General features: G+C 43.7%; 1 protein-coding gene across 1 annotated transcript in view; it reads right to left on the bottom strand.

The window, feature by feature from the left end:
* Window positions 1-9: 9 nt before the first annotated feature.
* The window catches only part of LOC145720606 (protein HEG homolog 1-like), a 35,714-nt gene continuing 19,653 nt past the window's right edge, over window positions 10-16,070 (bottom strand). Inside the window, exons 3-5 of the mRNA XM_081814804.1 lie at window positions 9,090-9,377; window positions 7,159-7,440; window positions 10-1,107 (exon numbers count right to left, since the gene is read on the bottom strand). Coding sequence (XP_081670930.1) covers window positions 731-1,107; window positions 7,159-7,440; window positions 9,090-9,377 — 947 coding nt within the window. The 3' untranslated portion in view covers window positions 10-730. The remainder of the gene's footprint in view (window positions 1,108-7,158; window positions 7,441-9,089; window positions 9,378-16,070) is intronic.

The following is a 16,070-nucleotide window of genomic DNA, read 5'->3' as shown; positions in this document are numbered from 1 at the left end:
CCCCCTCCCCTCTAGAACCCTCAGTTTGTTTTTCAGAGTCCATCGTCTCTCATGGCTCGTCTCCCAAGGAGGGAGCTTTTAAAGAGAATGAGTAGCTTACATGCTTGGGTGTTTTATTCTCTTTCCCCCAGAGTGGTCAAAGGACAGAGTGTGTTACGTCCAACAAATATGCTGTGCCTACATACAGTGCTTGCTCAGAAGCATTCTTCTCAAGCAATTCCATTATTAATAAAGGTAATTCAAATTTTCAAGTATAGCAAACCAAAAATAAACTGGAGGGCGTATACTGAAATGATGACTTTGGGGGAATATATTTCTATCTGCATGTTTTATTTGGGAGAATGATCTGTACGCAAACGAACCCCGGGCTGTCTGAAAGAGCAGGCCAGCTCTCACTAAGCACAATCCCGCAGGTGGTAAGAGGCCACCCACAGCACCAGCTCCGAGGCCAAGCGCTCAACTCTGCTCGGAACAGGAGACAGGACTGCGCCCTCACTTCTTCAACCCTCCGAGCCTTAGTTTCCTCACCCATAAAAAAGCAGGAGGCGTGATGCCTTCTGACGAACTTCACAGTGTTCTCATAAGGATGAAAATCAAAACGTGGTATACCAGATAAAGGAGATGGTGCTAGCTAAGAACACATCTTTTCCTTTCTTTTTTTTTGAGATGGAAAATGGTCTTGAAGCCATCTTTCAAGACAATCCAACAGTTTTTAAATGTCCATAATAGATCAAGTAAAGATGAAATACTTACTTGGGGAATCATTTTGCCAGAATCCCACGGAGACCCTGGAAGATGCGAGGCCAAATCCATTTTCTGTGGACGGCTCAATGAATCCCCCATCCCCCGGATTCCTGATTACTTCACTGTTTCTTTGCAACCCTGCCTCAAAGTGTGAAGAATGGGCTGATACTGAAGTCCGGGCAATTTTGGAGTCCTTGAGGAAACTCTCTGTCTCATTTAGAGGCCACAGACTGATGGTTAAGGACTGGAGCAACCCTGGGACACCACTGGGGAGCGTGGTGGCAACATGCATACTCTCTGTCCGACTCGCCAAGGCGCTTGGGAGAACAGTGGAGTTGTTTAGCACCTCTGTGCTTCCAGAAGCTAAAATGGAAGAAAACATGCTTTAAGGCTAGTCAAGGGTTTAAGAAAATCAGGGATGTATCTAGATACAAATAATGCTTATTACATTTTGTTGCATAAATCTAGATGATGTGGACCTAAACACAGATAAACACATCCGACATTCTCTCTTCCCGGGCTCTGATTCTCATAGAGCTAAGCAGAGAAGCGGTGAGGTCCTGCACCCAGCACAATGGGAAGCTTTGGCTCTAGCTGAAAGGAAGATGGAAGAAAGCCTCTAGACATTCTTTGCCTTGGTTTTTATAGAGGAAGGAAAAAACTTCTACTCTGGAATTCCAGCTTAGAGATTATACAGGGATAGGCCATTGTGATAAGGTACACGCTCTTGTTTTGTTTTATTTTAGCAATGTAACCCTTTTGTTCAAATGCTATTATAGATTAAAACCCATATATATAAATGAATAAAAGTAAGGCGGTTCCAGGAGCCCAGCCCCCAGGTCACCCCTGGGGAGGCCAGGGCTCTGCAGACCACAGTGGGAATAATACTAGCCTAGAGCAATCATTCCGGGCCTTGTCCCCATCAAGGGTTCTATATTCTTTATTATTCCCACCTCATGGCCACGTAAACCTGATGTTTTGAAAGACTATTAACCGGACCGCATTTAAGAAGTAACAGAGCTTCTAGTCAGCGCAATGTTACCCCACTGATTTATTTAATTCCATCCAAAAGCAAACAGGCTCCGTTATTATAGTCAGCCTCATTAGGCTTTGGAGACCGGCTCTCAAGCTTACGTACGACCCCAGTGGACCCCTGGAAGATCAAGGACTCCAGGTAGGGAACACTTTTTCTGATGAAAAGGATGGCAGACACTGGATTAATTGTCAAGAACCTCAAAAATTGAATTATAGGCCATTTTGGTAAAAATATGCAGTCTGTTCCACAGAAGTAAGGTGGCTTGCTGATGGCTCTCTTCCACGAAGAACTTTCCAAAGGACACCCTGAGAACTGGCCTCCGGAAGGGCACACTGACGTCCTCATTCCAAACAGGAATAAACCGCAGGAAAGCGTGGTGAGTGGGAAGAAACATGGCCGGCAAGATCCAAGGGCAAGAAAAAACATTTTTCTTTTTAAGCCAAAAATAATAAAAAGTACTCTACACCTTTATAATGAAAGGTTTCAAGCTGTTATTTATGACCTAGAAAGGGAAGAATTAAGTTCTCATTATAAATGGTCCCTTAAAGGGGCGCCTGGGTGGCTTAGTCGGTTGAGTGCCCGACTCTCGGTTTTGGTTCGGGACCTGATCTCAGGGTCACAAGACTGAGCCCCGCATCAGGCTCCATGCTCAGTGAAGAGTTTGCTTGAGATTCTTTCCCCCTTCCTTCTCCCTCTCCCTCTGCTCCTCCCCCTGCTTGCACTCTCTCTCTAAAATGGATAAATAAAATCTTAAAAAAAATAGGTCCCTTGGGGTGCCTGGGTGGCTCAGTCGTTAAGCGTCTGCCTTCGGCTCAGGTCATGATCCCAGGGTCCTGGGATCGAGCCCCGCATCGGGCTCCCTGCTCGGTGGGAAGCCTGCTTCTCCCTCTCCTACTCCCCCCTGCTTGTGTTCCTGCTCTCACTATCTGTCTCTCTGTCAAATAAATAAATAAAATCTTTAAAAAAAAAAACAAAAGGTCTCTTGAAGACCAGTCCTATGTGCAGTTGTGACCAAAAGCGCAAACAAATATCAAATATAATTAGAGAGAGAGTGAGCACAGGAAACACAAAGGTTCCTCCTACTCTTGTACAAACCATGGAACCAGTTATACCTAGAATACCCTGCAGTTCTGCTCACTGGGCTTTAGGAAAGCAAAATGAAGATGCAAGCAATCCACACAACTAGTAATTGAAACAAAAAAAATAGACTGGACTCCAAAATAGAGTCCTAGCCTATTTAAACACACCCTTACTTAAAAACCAAACAAAAATCCAGTAGTATAAAAAAAGGAATGCAGAATATAGATGTGCCCCAAATCCTCACTAACCACCTAGCTTCTCAGGCCTGATGTCATTAGAATCATCATCTAAATCTGCCAACTTAACAACCGCATCAGTTGCTGGGTGCTCTTTCAAAGCATTTTTATTCCTAGCCAACTGCATTACTTCATCGATTCACTGTACAGTGGCAGTTATTCAGGCAGACTCAGCCCGAATACCTGTATAGCAAATCAATGGCCACAGAAATACAATTACACAAGTCACAAACACTGAAAACCACAAAAGGACAACAGCTATGTTGTCCCTGACCAAGGCTCTGTGGAACACTGCTTCATCATCTCACAGTCATTATTAAAAGCTGCCATTTACCGACCAAGTACAATGTGCCAGTATCTTACATACAACCTTATATGTTGTGCTAAATAAGTACTTGATATACATAATCTCATTGAATCCTCACAGTAAAGCTATGAAGTAGTGAATACTTCTATCCAAGTCGTACCTCTTAACAAAAGGAGAGAATGGTTGGTCAAACTCATCTGTAGTCACCACTTACACTATTCTCCCTGCTGAGTATCTAGGGGGAAATTTACCATGTTTCTAATCAACGGGCCAGCAATATTGGTTGTTTAATAACTGCCATCCCTTGCTCATTTCTACCCTTGAAGCCCCCATTCAAAAATGGGAAGACCATCCATTTGGGAGCAGAAACAAGCCAAGTTCCCTAATCTTTATAACAGGAGGTAGAAAGAATGCCCACCCATCTGGTAAAAGTATATGGGTCACTCTCCAATCTCAACACAAAATGCTGGAACCTCAGGCATGCAGCAAATGCTCAACCTTGGCTTGACTGCTGTCCAGAACCTGCCAAAAATCTACTTGAAGCAGCTGATAGTTGAGAAAGATATGCTAAATCTACAATCTCCTCAGTTATTTATCCTCTCTTCCTTTACAAAGTGAAATCACAAAGCAATTTACCTGGACCACATTGGCTCAGCTATCCATAGAAATACTTTCATGAGTTGAGATCCATTATTACACCCTGAGCTCCTACTGAGAATCTATATAAAATACCGCCTTTTAAAGAACATTAGCACAATATCCTAAAAACAGCAATTGGCGGCATTTTCTACTACGATTCTCAACATTCCTTACATAAACAGTCGTCTTAGAATTCACAGCCCGCAACACACTCATGCCTATGGATGAAATTGTATGCTTACTTTATCTGACAATGGTCTCACGCCCCACCCAGTTTCCCTTTGTGCCCTGGTTTCCAGGAAGCTCAGGACTAAATTTAGTGCTCAACTGTAGCCATTCTCACACAATTCAACATATACATATCTCTTTCTGCCTTCAAAAGAGAACTTTTTCCCTGTTAGTTGCTTTATTTTTCCCCCAATGATCAAATAGGACATGGTCCTAACAGAACATATGGAAAGGACAGAAAGACATAAAGCAGCAAGAAAAATCATTTCAAATGGCGTCTGATCTCTTTTTTAAAAATCTGATTTAGCAGTCTGGCCTTATACCTGCTTTAAGGCATACGTTCCTGGCATATAATTTATTTTGGGGAGCAGGGAAAGCCTGGCTAGCCAGGCCTCAGATGAGGTTGTGCTGCATGCCTGTTTCTTTGTAGTACAGTGAGGAGGGACAGGAGCACAGAATACCAAGGCTGGATGTGTTTAGAGTAACAGAGGCTGGAGCTAGAAAGGATCTTTAGGATCATCTGGTCTAATCCTTTCATGTTTTTCCTAGGGAGCCCCATCCTTCCCGGGCCAGGCTCCCGGGGGGCCATGCAAAAGCTCACTTTGAGGGGAGCACAGCTCATCTGACTGGTCTAAGTGTCAGCACTTTCGCTGGGTCACATTTACTGGTGGATGGAGTAGCCAAGTGTCAATAGGCGCCCCCCCACACCCCCCTCTTTGCTTCCCTTCTATGGAGTGCCAGCTGGGCAAGGCGCCTCCAGGTCTGCCTGGGGCAAGGGCTGCCGGCTCTCAGTGCTCGCTGTCAGGCTCAGGCAGAGATAGTAAGGTCTCGGGATCTAGATTTAAAGGGCGGGTAGGGGGCGCCTGGGTGGCTCAGTTGGTTAAGCGACTGCCTTCGGCTCAGGTCATGATCCTGAAGTCCCGGGATCGAGTCCCGCATCGGGCTCCCTGCTCAGCAGGGAGTCTGCTTCTCCCTCTCCCGCTCCCCCCTCTTGTGCTCTCTCTCTCTCAAATAAATAAATAAAATCTTAAAAAAAAAAAAAATAAAGGGCAGGTAGGAGGTATACCAGAGCTCTGGTTATAGCAGGTGAGCAGTTACTAGCCCAGCTTTAAAAGTAAAAGCCGAACTGTGTTTCCCATGTGACTTCAGGTCTCTGCAGGGAGGGGGCAGGCTGGCAGGCTAGACCCAGATGGGTCATTTAACATTCCCTCATTTAGCAGCACCTTGAGCCCTAGCATCTAGTTTTTGGAAGCGCCTAACTCCTGGCTAGCCAGGCCTCACATGAGGGAGGTGGGCCTAGACCTAGCACAGAATACCCAGGTCAGTAAAAAGGAAGACAAATGCTCAGTGAAAGATTCAAGGAGTAGGAAAGATATGGCAGAACTCTTCAAAAACTAAAAGTATAAGTATAAGGTTCTAAAAGGACAAATGCTCAAGGAACTTGAGGGCCAACTAATTTTTTCAATGTTGAAAAATCTACGTGACAACAGAGCCAAGTCCAGTAAAGTTAGAAACATAGGCTGATTTTCAAAATACAAACCACAGTAGTGGGTTGAGTTTAAATTATAAATATTAAATGACCTTGACCAGAATCAAAGTGTAGCTTCCTAGAAAATGCTTCCTTTCTACCATTTAGTAAAGTTGGTTGTAAATCACTGAACCACAGAACTTTGAAGCTAGAAATAGGCTCATAGCTTTTATCCAATCTAACCAATGTTTAAGAATAATCTTAAAAGGAATCTCCAAAAACATGAATCATAAATTATATACATACCTAGTCAGCAGAAACTGTATACAGAGTACATAAAGGAGGAATTGGCTGCTTTAAATAGGCATTCCAAAAAGGACATCCACGTTCATACTTTGGTGACATAAACCCAAACCTCTGGTCATTCAAAGTATCCCTAAATCCCCTGACCTATGAAAATTTGGAAATGACAATTTCGGAAGCAACCTAACCTCTATTTCCAGACTTCTCTGTCCTGCTTCCTCAGGCATGTGGATGAAAACACACACAGCATGCACAGACTCTGAATAAAACCTCAGAGAAGAGAAAAGGCCGGCAGAATTTCCAGCATTCTCTTTGGCCTGCGGCTGGAGGAGCCTTGTGATATTGGGGCACATGCTAATCCCCATTACTTACCAACTGTACCTTGTTCTGGGATGGCAGGGAACCTGAGAGAAGTGATAGACACAACCTGTGTCCTCGAGAGGATCACAGTCCCTCTGGGTAGACAGGTGCTGGATACCCTAGGGTGATGGGGTGGATGGCACAGAGGCTTGGAGGGCTGAGAACGGGCTTGCTGGAACGGAATGCCTGTGTGGGGCCTTAGCTGATGACTAGATGCTGAAGAGGCAGAGAGGCGAGTCCCCCACCGCTGCAGCCTTGCAAACACCGGCACTGTGGGTTTGTTGTTTTTTTTAATGATACCTAGAAAAATGCCTATCTATGCTATCTTTGCCATCGCAAGAAACGATTTTGCAATGATGAAGAAACACAAATCTAACTCCTAATCAAATGACACAACGCTCACCACTTCACTCACCCCAGAGCATGGCCTCTTGTGCAAGGAGACACACCAACAACACTTTGTGCACGTGGGGCGAGGGGGGACAAGCAGAGGATGGTGGACACAAAGGGCCTAGAGCAGCCACCAGACCAACTCTTATGTTCCTCTTTACGCAGTTAAAGAAAGCACATTATAAAGATGGACTTCAGGACGAAAATACATTGTACAGATGGTACTTCTGCCCCCATATACTTCACATTTGTCCTTAATGTCTTCTCCCCTCAGCCCCTGTGACAGGGATGTTACTAGCAAGCTGTGCGCATCTCCTACTTCTATTCTGGATGACTTCCGCGAGGGAGGCTGGATAGGAGCACTCACCCGAGGAGGGCTCTGAGGGAGGGGAGTAAGCCGGTGTCCTGGAGAAAGGCAGCCAGGAGAACGCCGGTCCTGAGATGTTTCTCTTCCCTTCTCCCACCTCCAGAGCAGGAAGAGGGGACTGGCCTAAAACCCAAGTGGCAGCCACTTGGCTGTGCACGGTCACTTCTTCTGGGAGCCCCTTTCCTCTCGCCAGGGACCCCCGGGATGTTGCGCTCTCCGTGTGCGAAGGGGCAGTTCTTCCTTCAGACCCTGAGCTGGATGGCAAGTGAGGAGTTCCCAAAGCTGAAAGCAGACGGCAACAATTACAATTCCACCAGCAGACTTCCAAATGTCTGAGTAATGGGGTAGTGGGCTCACCTCTGACCTCTCTGAGGAGAAATGAGGAGCAATTATTCATTCTGTGAAAAATTCACTCCTGAATGAGAGACCGCAAACCAAGACAAAGCTTGTGTTCAGATCTCCCCAACAAAGATAGCATTTATAGTGGTCAAGTTATTATAAAAGGGGCACAATGAAGCTAAGTATCAGACGATATGGAACCAAAGATCCGATTCCGATCACCATGACTTGTCACTCACATTCCACAAAGCTGGTCTCAGAACTGACCTGAACTCAACATAAACGAAATTTCCAATATCTGCATGACCAACACACCCAGGCGGCATCCTGTGCGGTTCTAAGCTCTCTGTCCATCACTCATGAATGGAACATAAAATACTGTCACTTGTACTCTTTATAGAATTGAGTCCCTCAGCCCGACCTCCTGGAACTAGCTCGTGAGACCAGGGGGTCATCTTTGATGGCTTCATTCTCTACTTTTAGGCTGTTACCAGGTCGTATCCATTTTCCTTTGTGAAGAGTCTTTACCAATCCCTTCCTCTCTGCCCCTGAGGCCACCAGGTCATGGGTCTTAGCACCTGGCATCTGCCTGGGTGGTCTCCCTGACTCTGCCCCATCTCCCACCCCAGACGTCTTCTACCTGCCTGCCAGCTGAATCTTCCCCAAATTCGCTTTGATCATGTCACCGTCTTGTTCAAAAACCTTTGGTGACTCTTCCTACCACACCAAATCTAAACTGCCTGGTTTTCAAAGTCCTCAATGTCTGCCCCTAACCCCATCCACACAACTGTCCTCTCCTCCACATGTGACCAACGCCCTCCCCATGGGATGCTGCTGGCCTTCCCGCCCCACAAAGAGACCAAGCTTCTCTTCTTTCCTCACATGGTCTGTGCATCCCGCTCCTCAGCTACCCTTCCCACCTTGCTCAGATGCACAGAGAGGCTCAAATCCCAACTCTAAAACTTATTAGCTGTTTGACCTAGACACCTCAGATTAATTAACTTCCCTACCTCCAGTTTCCAAATTCCTAAAATGAGGATAATGTGACCTCATTGGCTTGCTGTGAGAATTGAGGGAACAGATGTGTCGGTATGCAGTAGGTACCTAATTGGTGCCAATTTTCTTTGTCTTCCCTTCCTCAGTCAAATCTTACTCATCTAGCCCCAGCCCCTTCTTGAAACCTTTTTGCAAAAAGTGCCAAGCCACTGAGCTGTGTAGACTGACGGAGAAACCACTGGAGCGACGTGCACACAGACGCAGCTGTACGGCCCGCTGGACCAGACCCGGTACCTCTGAGACTGTGGTGTGTGGCACGGTCACCGGTGTTGCTGGGATTCAGTCTGGCCACGGAGTGTCAATTCCATGGGGCTGCTCAGGCCTCCAGGCAAATCTGCACCCTCACCTGGTCTACATGGCTAACTCAGTTAATCACAGCGTGCCACAGAGGGAGTCGAAGCCACAGGTCTGACCCACAGCCCAGGACCCTTGGATGGGCACCAGGGCTCAGGCTGGGGAAGAGAGAGACGCAGAAACTTCGTTTTCCAGGAGGGGACATACATGCATGAAACGGGCCATCACTGGCACAAACTCACCTATGGTGATGCTCTGGGCAGTCAGAGCTGTTGCTGTCTCAGCCCCGACGGGGGAAATGGTGAAATTTGTCTTCCCGGAAGAGTCGTTTCTTCCTCCAGCATCTGCTGCTTCAGTTTGTGGAGTGAAGTTTTCTGGAGCATCTGAAGAAGTGTGGTTCTTTCTGGGGGTCTGAGTCCTCACACCCTCCTTGGAGACCACTGTGGAAAAGTCCATTTGGTTCTGATCAAAGGTGACGTTTTCTATGTGGGATTCAGTGTTACTTTCTGGCCAACTGTTCCTTTCAGCAGCTGAAACACAAGAAAATGGATCAGTGAGAACTTGCTGGCTTCTGAAAGAGACGGAAACCTTCAGAAAAGCCAGGAGCGGATGTATCAGTAAAGAAGTGGATTCAGGTCGAATAATTTCATCTTTCTTTTTTTCTCCCACGGGAATTATTCTGACAATGCAGTGGGAGAAATTATGAAGCAAAAATACCAGGTAGGACTGCATTTTACAGGAAGTGGAATAAATGATGAAAACCACTAGAAGGAGACCGGTGTGGGGCTCAGGGGCAAGCATCTGAAGCTCAGGCGTCTGGGCAGGCTCAGGGAGGGGTGTGGGGGGTGCAGGTCAGGTGTGAGCGCAGGGAAGGAAGCACTTCCAAGCGTCAAGGTTGTGAACTGTGTTTTCTGTGTGGTAGGAGGGTAAAAGCCAGCAGCTCTCCACCCTGACACCTACTCTTGCCGGCAGCGGGTGGGGGCGGGGACATGCATAATTCTGGAACACCTATGAAGGATTTGGCCATATTATCAAAACCTTATAATATAAACAGGTTTGAGGCAGTGATTCTGTTTTCTTTGAATATTCATGCTAAGGAAATACTCAAGAATGTGGACAATTTAGCTGCACTGATATTCATGATGTCATTGTTTATAATAGCAAAAAAGGAAGGAAGGAAGGAACAAACAAAACTGAAAATCTACAGTAGGCGATCAATTAAACGAGTTGCAGTATATCTATATGAAAGGACACTCTGAGGTATTAAAATAATGTAACATAAAATAAAGATATTCTACAGGTATTATCGAATTAAAACAACAGGTTTCAAAATAGAATTGACTATGATGTCATTTTGTTTAAAAAGAAAAAAAAAGAAGTGTGTGTGTGTGCCAAACACTGATCGATGTCAGCTCTCGATGTGCCCTCATTTGTTCAATCTTGCACAGCGTTGAGGTAGGTGCTCTCATTCTTCCCACTTTGCACGGGAGGCAGAGGAGGTACAGGGGGTCATGCTCCCTGCCCAAGTCCCCAGGCAGCCTGCTCCCTGCCCAGGTCCCTGAGCTCTCACGGCACCCAGCGGAAAGGACAAAGTGCATTGTAGCAAATCCTCTGGTTTTGGAGGGGTCATGTCCCATGCAGGGGTGCCAAGGAAAGGGTGCTTACTTGTATGGACTGTTGTTGGACATTTATAAATTAGGGATGGATGCAGGTTAGTCAGAAAATATCTTGAAGTGATCATTTTCTGCCATATTGCCCAAGATGGTGGCAAAGAGAACAGTGGTTAAAAATGTCAGGATCCTGTAAAAGTTGTGGGAAAACTGGGCACAGAGGTAATCATTGGTGGTGTCAAGTGCCATTTGTCAAGGCAGGGGGTTCAGAGTCAGAGCAGGTAGGTGGGACGCCTGAGTCCAACCCAAGAAGGCTGTCTTGCTACTCTGACAACGTGTGCACATGACCCAGAAACAGCTTGGAAGCCAGAGCCCGCCACTGCCGGGATGCCAGCTCCTGAAGATCAAAAGAACCTTCTAAGAGCCTGGATATCTAAACTAATATGGAAGTGAATATGAAATACATGTGCTAATTGGAGGGCACGGAGTATAACGAGTTTCTAGAGAATGCAATGAGGACAAGGACCATTTAAAGTTATTGCTGATTACATGGTTCCTTTAAAAACCTATTTTTATTTTCCTCACCTGGGAATGATATTTTCCTTTCTCCTTAGGATCAGGGGCTGTGGGCACTGTTGAGAAACCTCTGTGGGAATGAATGAAGTCACCTCTATCTGTATGAGTCAGGCAAAGTTGGCCAACCATCTGACCAGTAGAGGCTATAGGCTGAACCAACGTTTTGGGCTCAAAATATCACACACACACATACACACACACTTTCCCAAAAGGAACAAGTTATCTTCTAGATCAGCACTGTCTAAGAGATGTATAGAGTAAGACACAAATGCCAGCCACATATGTAACTTTATTTTAAAAAGTTACAGCTGAAATTAATTTTAATAAATATTTTACATACCCTGACATATTTAAAATAGCATTTCAATATGTAATTGATATAAAAATTATTGAGATACTTTGCCTTCTTTTTCTGGTATTACACCTGTAAAATCCAGAGTATTATTCTAGCTGTACTTCAAGAGCACAATAACCACCCGTGACTAATGGCTACAATACTGGACAATGCAGTTCTAGATCAGTGGTTCTCCGCATTTCCGCACTCTGGTCCCCTCCTACCAGAAGTGTGACTCACTTATTGGGGTCTGGGGGGGATGATTTTAAAATCTTCCATAAGAGATTCTGACAAACTTTCCTAAGGGAACCCTTTTCTCCCCAAATCCTTTGAGAATTGCTGTTTTCATGCTTCCTATTCTGTTTCCTGTAACTGATAATTAACAGAAACTTCCTGAAGGGGGAGGGAAGTTGCCCAGGCATTTGGGCTCCTCTGGAGCCCAGCCCCAGACAGGCCAGGCCCACATTCAGCTGGCAATGGGATATGGAGGGGTGTTTCCAGGGGCAGCCGCCAAGTCTGTAAGTTCAACTTGAGACTCCCGGGTTATGGAGATCAGAGACCCACCCATACAGCTTATTCCCTTTGTTCTTCCTATTTGAGCTGCAAGTCAAGCTGGCCTCCAGAGAGGTGCAAAGGTTTGAGGATGCTTTCTCTCTCCTCGGGCACAATGAGAGAAATTAGTCTCTTAAAAGAAGTCAGAATAAAAGTGATTGTGGGGAGGTAGAAAGGACTCAAAACCCATACCCTGAAGCTGGTAAAACACAAGCAGAGGAAGAAAATGAATTTCACTCTATTATAGGCTTAAGATGAGTGTGAGATTTGGCTGTTGTTGAGCCTCTCAGGCTCATATGGCTGTGTCTCTGAGGAAGCAGCAACATGCCCTTCTTCAAGGAACTGCAAACGTCCTTAGTCAGCTCAAGGAATTCCACTACAGCCCGCAGAAGGAACAGAAGGGCCACATAAAACAAGACGTGGTTAGAACTGAACCACGCGGTCTCCCTGGAGGGTTGGCTAAAGATGGAAGAAAGAAAAAAATGTGCACTGTAAACAAAAGAGAAAGGCAGACAGTAGTCTTGCACTGTCCCAAACAACGCTGCCACTACAAACTAAATATGCTAAATAATGTATTTTTAAAAAAATATTTCTAAATGCATTGCTGAGTTGGCAAGTAAAGAATCAAATCTTCTAAGACCAAACATGAGCCAAGAGCTGGAATTCAGAGAAGTGAGCTAATTCCAGAACCAGCAGTTGCCCTGGGGCACCTGCTTAACTTCTGTGACCCTGAACTTCTGTTCTGATTACCATGAAGATATAGGAGATAGGAGACAAAACTCTTAAAGAGAGAGTCTGAGAGGAAACTTTTTTTTTTAATTTCTTTGAATTTTTAAGACTATTTTATTTTTTTCTTTAAAGATTTATTTATTTGACAGGGAGGGAGAACACAAGCAGGGGGAGCAGCAGAGGGAGAAGAAGGCTTTCCACTTAGCAGAGAGCCCAACGTGGGGCTTGATCCCAGAACCCTGGGATCATGACCTGAAGCAAAGGTAAATGCCTAAGTAACTGAGCCACCCAGGCACCCCAAGGAAACTCTTGTATAAAGCTGGGACCAGGGCTATACCATATCTATAAGGCACATAGAAAAAAAAATATGCCCTGCCGAATGGGACAGCAGAGAAAAGTGGTCTTTTGATCTTGGTTTTAAGTAAAGGAAAGTAAATCTCACTCAAGAATTTGTAACCATAAAGGTAGCCCTCACGTGGGTGTACAGCATGAATTCACAATGCCTGTGTGGTCTAAACCTCAAGCCAAGGATATTTTAAAATTGGTCCTGAATTTTGTGAATATACTAAAACCACTAAATTATACTTTAAAAGGGTGAATTTTATGGTATGTAAATTATATCTCAAATACACATCACGTATGTGCACACACATACACACATATACCTCATTAATGGGAAGGAAAAGTGGTTCTGATATACAGTGCTTCCTGCTTGGCAGAAATAAATGTGAATGCTCTCTAAATGAACATATCTTCAATCCAATTTTATCATTTATTGATACAATTCTAAGGAATAAGAGATCAATCACCATCAAAAGGCACAAAATATATAAGGAAAAAAAGGCATCAATGGGCAAAAGCCAGCAACCTAGATAAGCAAAGACTTCAAATACTGGAATTATCAGTAAAAGAATGTAAGTATATAAAAGTACATGAAAAGGAATAAGAAACTGAAAATGAGAGAGAGACTATGAATAATGGCCAAAAGATATGAAAAACTCTAAATGGAAATTCTAGAAATGAATAAATTATAATAACTGAAATTAGGAAACTCAACAGATTAGATATGACTGAAAAAGAACTAATAATTACAAGACAGATCATGAGAGAATGCCCGGATGATATAAAAAGACAGAAAATATGAAAAAGAGATGAAGAGACAATGAAGATAGAGTGAGAAAGTCTAACATATATATAACTGGAGTTCTTGGTGGAGAAGAGAGAAATAGCAATATTCAAAAAGGTAATGGCTAAGAATTTTCCAGAATGGATAAAAATGAACCAAGTAAACTAAGGAAGCCCAACAAATCCTTAGGAGACTAAATAAAACAAAAATATAAACCCACATCATAGTCAAACTGCAGAAAAAACAAAAGTATGTCTTAAAAACAACCAGAGGGGAGGGGCATCTGGGTGGCTCAGTCGGTTAAGTGTCCAACTCTCGATCTCAGCTCAGGTCTTGATCTCAGGGTTGTGAGTTCAAGCCCTGTGTTGGGCTCCATGCTAGGTATGGAGCCTACTTAAAAAACAAAAACAAAAACACAAAACAGAGGGGGAAAAATGACAAATCATCTACAGAAGACGATAATTAGACTAACAGCTGATTTTTCAACAGCAACAATGGAAGCCAAAAGACAGTGGATAAATATTTTCAATGTGCTGAGAGGAAAAACTAGAATTGTACACTCAGTGAAACTATCTTTGAAAAATATCTTCAGACTAGCTTTCAAAACAGAAACACTTTCAGTCAAATTTCAGTTTATCAACCACCTCCACTAAAGGAAATTATGGAGAATTTATTTCAAGCAGAAGAAAAACAATCCTAGATGAAAGCCAGAAGAGGCAAGAAGGTATAATGAGCAAAGGAAATGGTAAATATGTACATAAACCCAAAGCAACACTGAATGTATAAAATGATTTCTCATTTGTGGGATTAATAAAACAAGGTAGAGCAAATCCTGGAGAATAATAGCACATAAGTCAGGAGGGGATAATCAGAATCATGTTGTGTTGAAGAGTGACTTTAAATTGCGTCAGAAACGCCTTTTCATGTTCCTCAAACTGACCCGAAAGAATAGAAAGAGGGTGTATCACTTCCAACTTGTAGAGCTTTCAATATGAGATTTCCATTGAGAGAAACCAATAAATATTGCCGAAAAACAAAACGACAACTCAGTAAATAGCAATATAAGCATGTTATTTAGAGGTATGGACATGATTACTAAAAGAAGCTGTTATAGGGGTTGAAAGTGGTTGATTCTGGGAAGCAGAAAATGATAATGGAAGGAGTGGTCAGGGTTTTTATAATAGCCTTATAAAACACATTTGATCTTTAAACTATGTATAAGTTTGATAAAAAATAAAAATTTACATTTAAAGACGTTGGATAACAAGCCAGGGTAAATGTCTGCAGCGCATGATAAAAGTTTGGCATTCTTAATACACAAAGAAGTTTTTCAAATTCCTAAGATGGACATCTCACAGACAAAGAACAAGAATATGTGATTCACAAAAGAAAATGTATAACTGGAGAGTAAATACATGACAGTATTGTTGGGAAGAAAGAAAATCCAAATCCAAACTAGAAAAGACTTTTTAAACTTTTTGTATATTTATTTTTGCCTATCGAATCGGCAAAGACTCAAAAAATGATAAGATGCTGCGTCATCGCGGGCATACAAGACAGGCACTCCCACACAGCCCTGGTAAGAATGTAACTGGCACATTCTCTCTGGTGAGACATTTAGCAATCCACTGCAAAAGCCTTAAAAATAGGCATATATTTCTACCCAGGAATTCCATTTCTGGAAATTAATCCCAAGGAAATTATTAAGGATGTGCGCAAAGTTTCAGGCACAGGGAAGTTTACCACAGCACTGTTTATAATAATGAAAATTGGAAACAACCTAAATTTTTGCAATAGGAAGTTGGTTAACTTTTTTTTTTTTTTTTAAGATTTTATTTATTTGACAGAGAGAGAGGGAACACAAGCGGGGGGAGAGGGAGAAGCAGGCCTCCCACAGAGCAGGGAGCCCAATGCGGGGCTCGATCCCAGGACCCTGGGATCATGACCTGGGCCGAAGGCAGACGCTTAACGACTGAGCCACCCAGGCGCCCCGGAAGTTGGTTAACTTAATTACGAGACAACAAAAATTTAAAGGGATGACCAAAATATATTACTGATACAGTTACAGATATGTACTATGCTCGCCCTGTACTGTTAAGTGAAAACATAAATTTAAAAATGGCTTATACCATATGATCTTATGTTATTAAAAATATATGTTTAAAAAATGCATCTCCTAGGAAAAAGAACCACCACCACCACCACGAAAAGGTTGGTATCTTGGTAAAAGGACTCCAGGGCTGTTATAACGGGCTTTCCTTGGTCCCTCAACCTGCTCCCAGAGGCAGGTAAAGCC

This window comes from Leptonychotes weddellii, chromosome 1 (assembly GCF_054177405.1).
Source record: "Leptonychotes weddellii isolate Sample4059 chromosome 1, ASM5417740v2, whole genome shotgun sequence".
Classification (NCBI taxonomy): Eukaryota; Metazoa; Chordata; class Mammalia; order Carnivora; family Phocidae; genus Leptonychotes; species Leptonychotes weddellii.
This window is presented reverse-complemented; position numbering and strand designations above follow the sequence as displayed.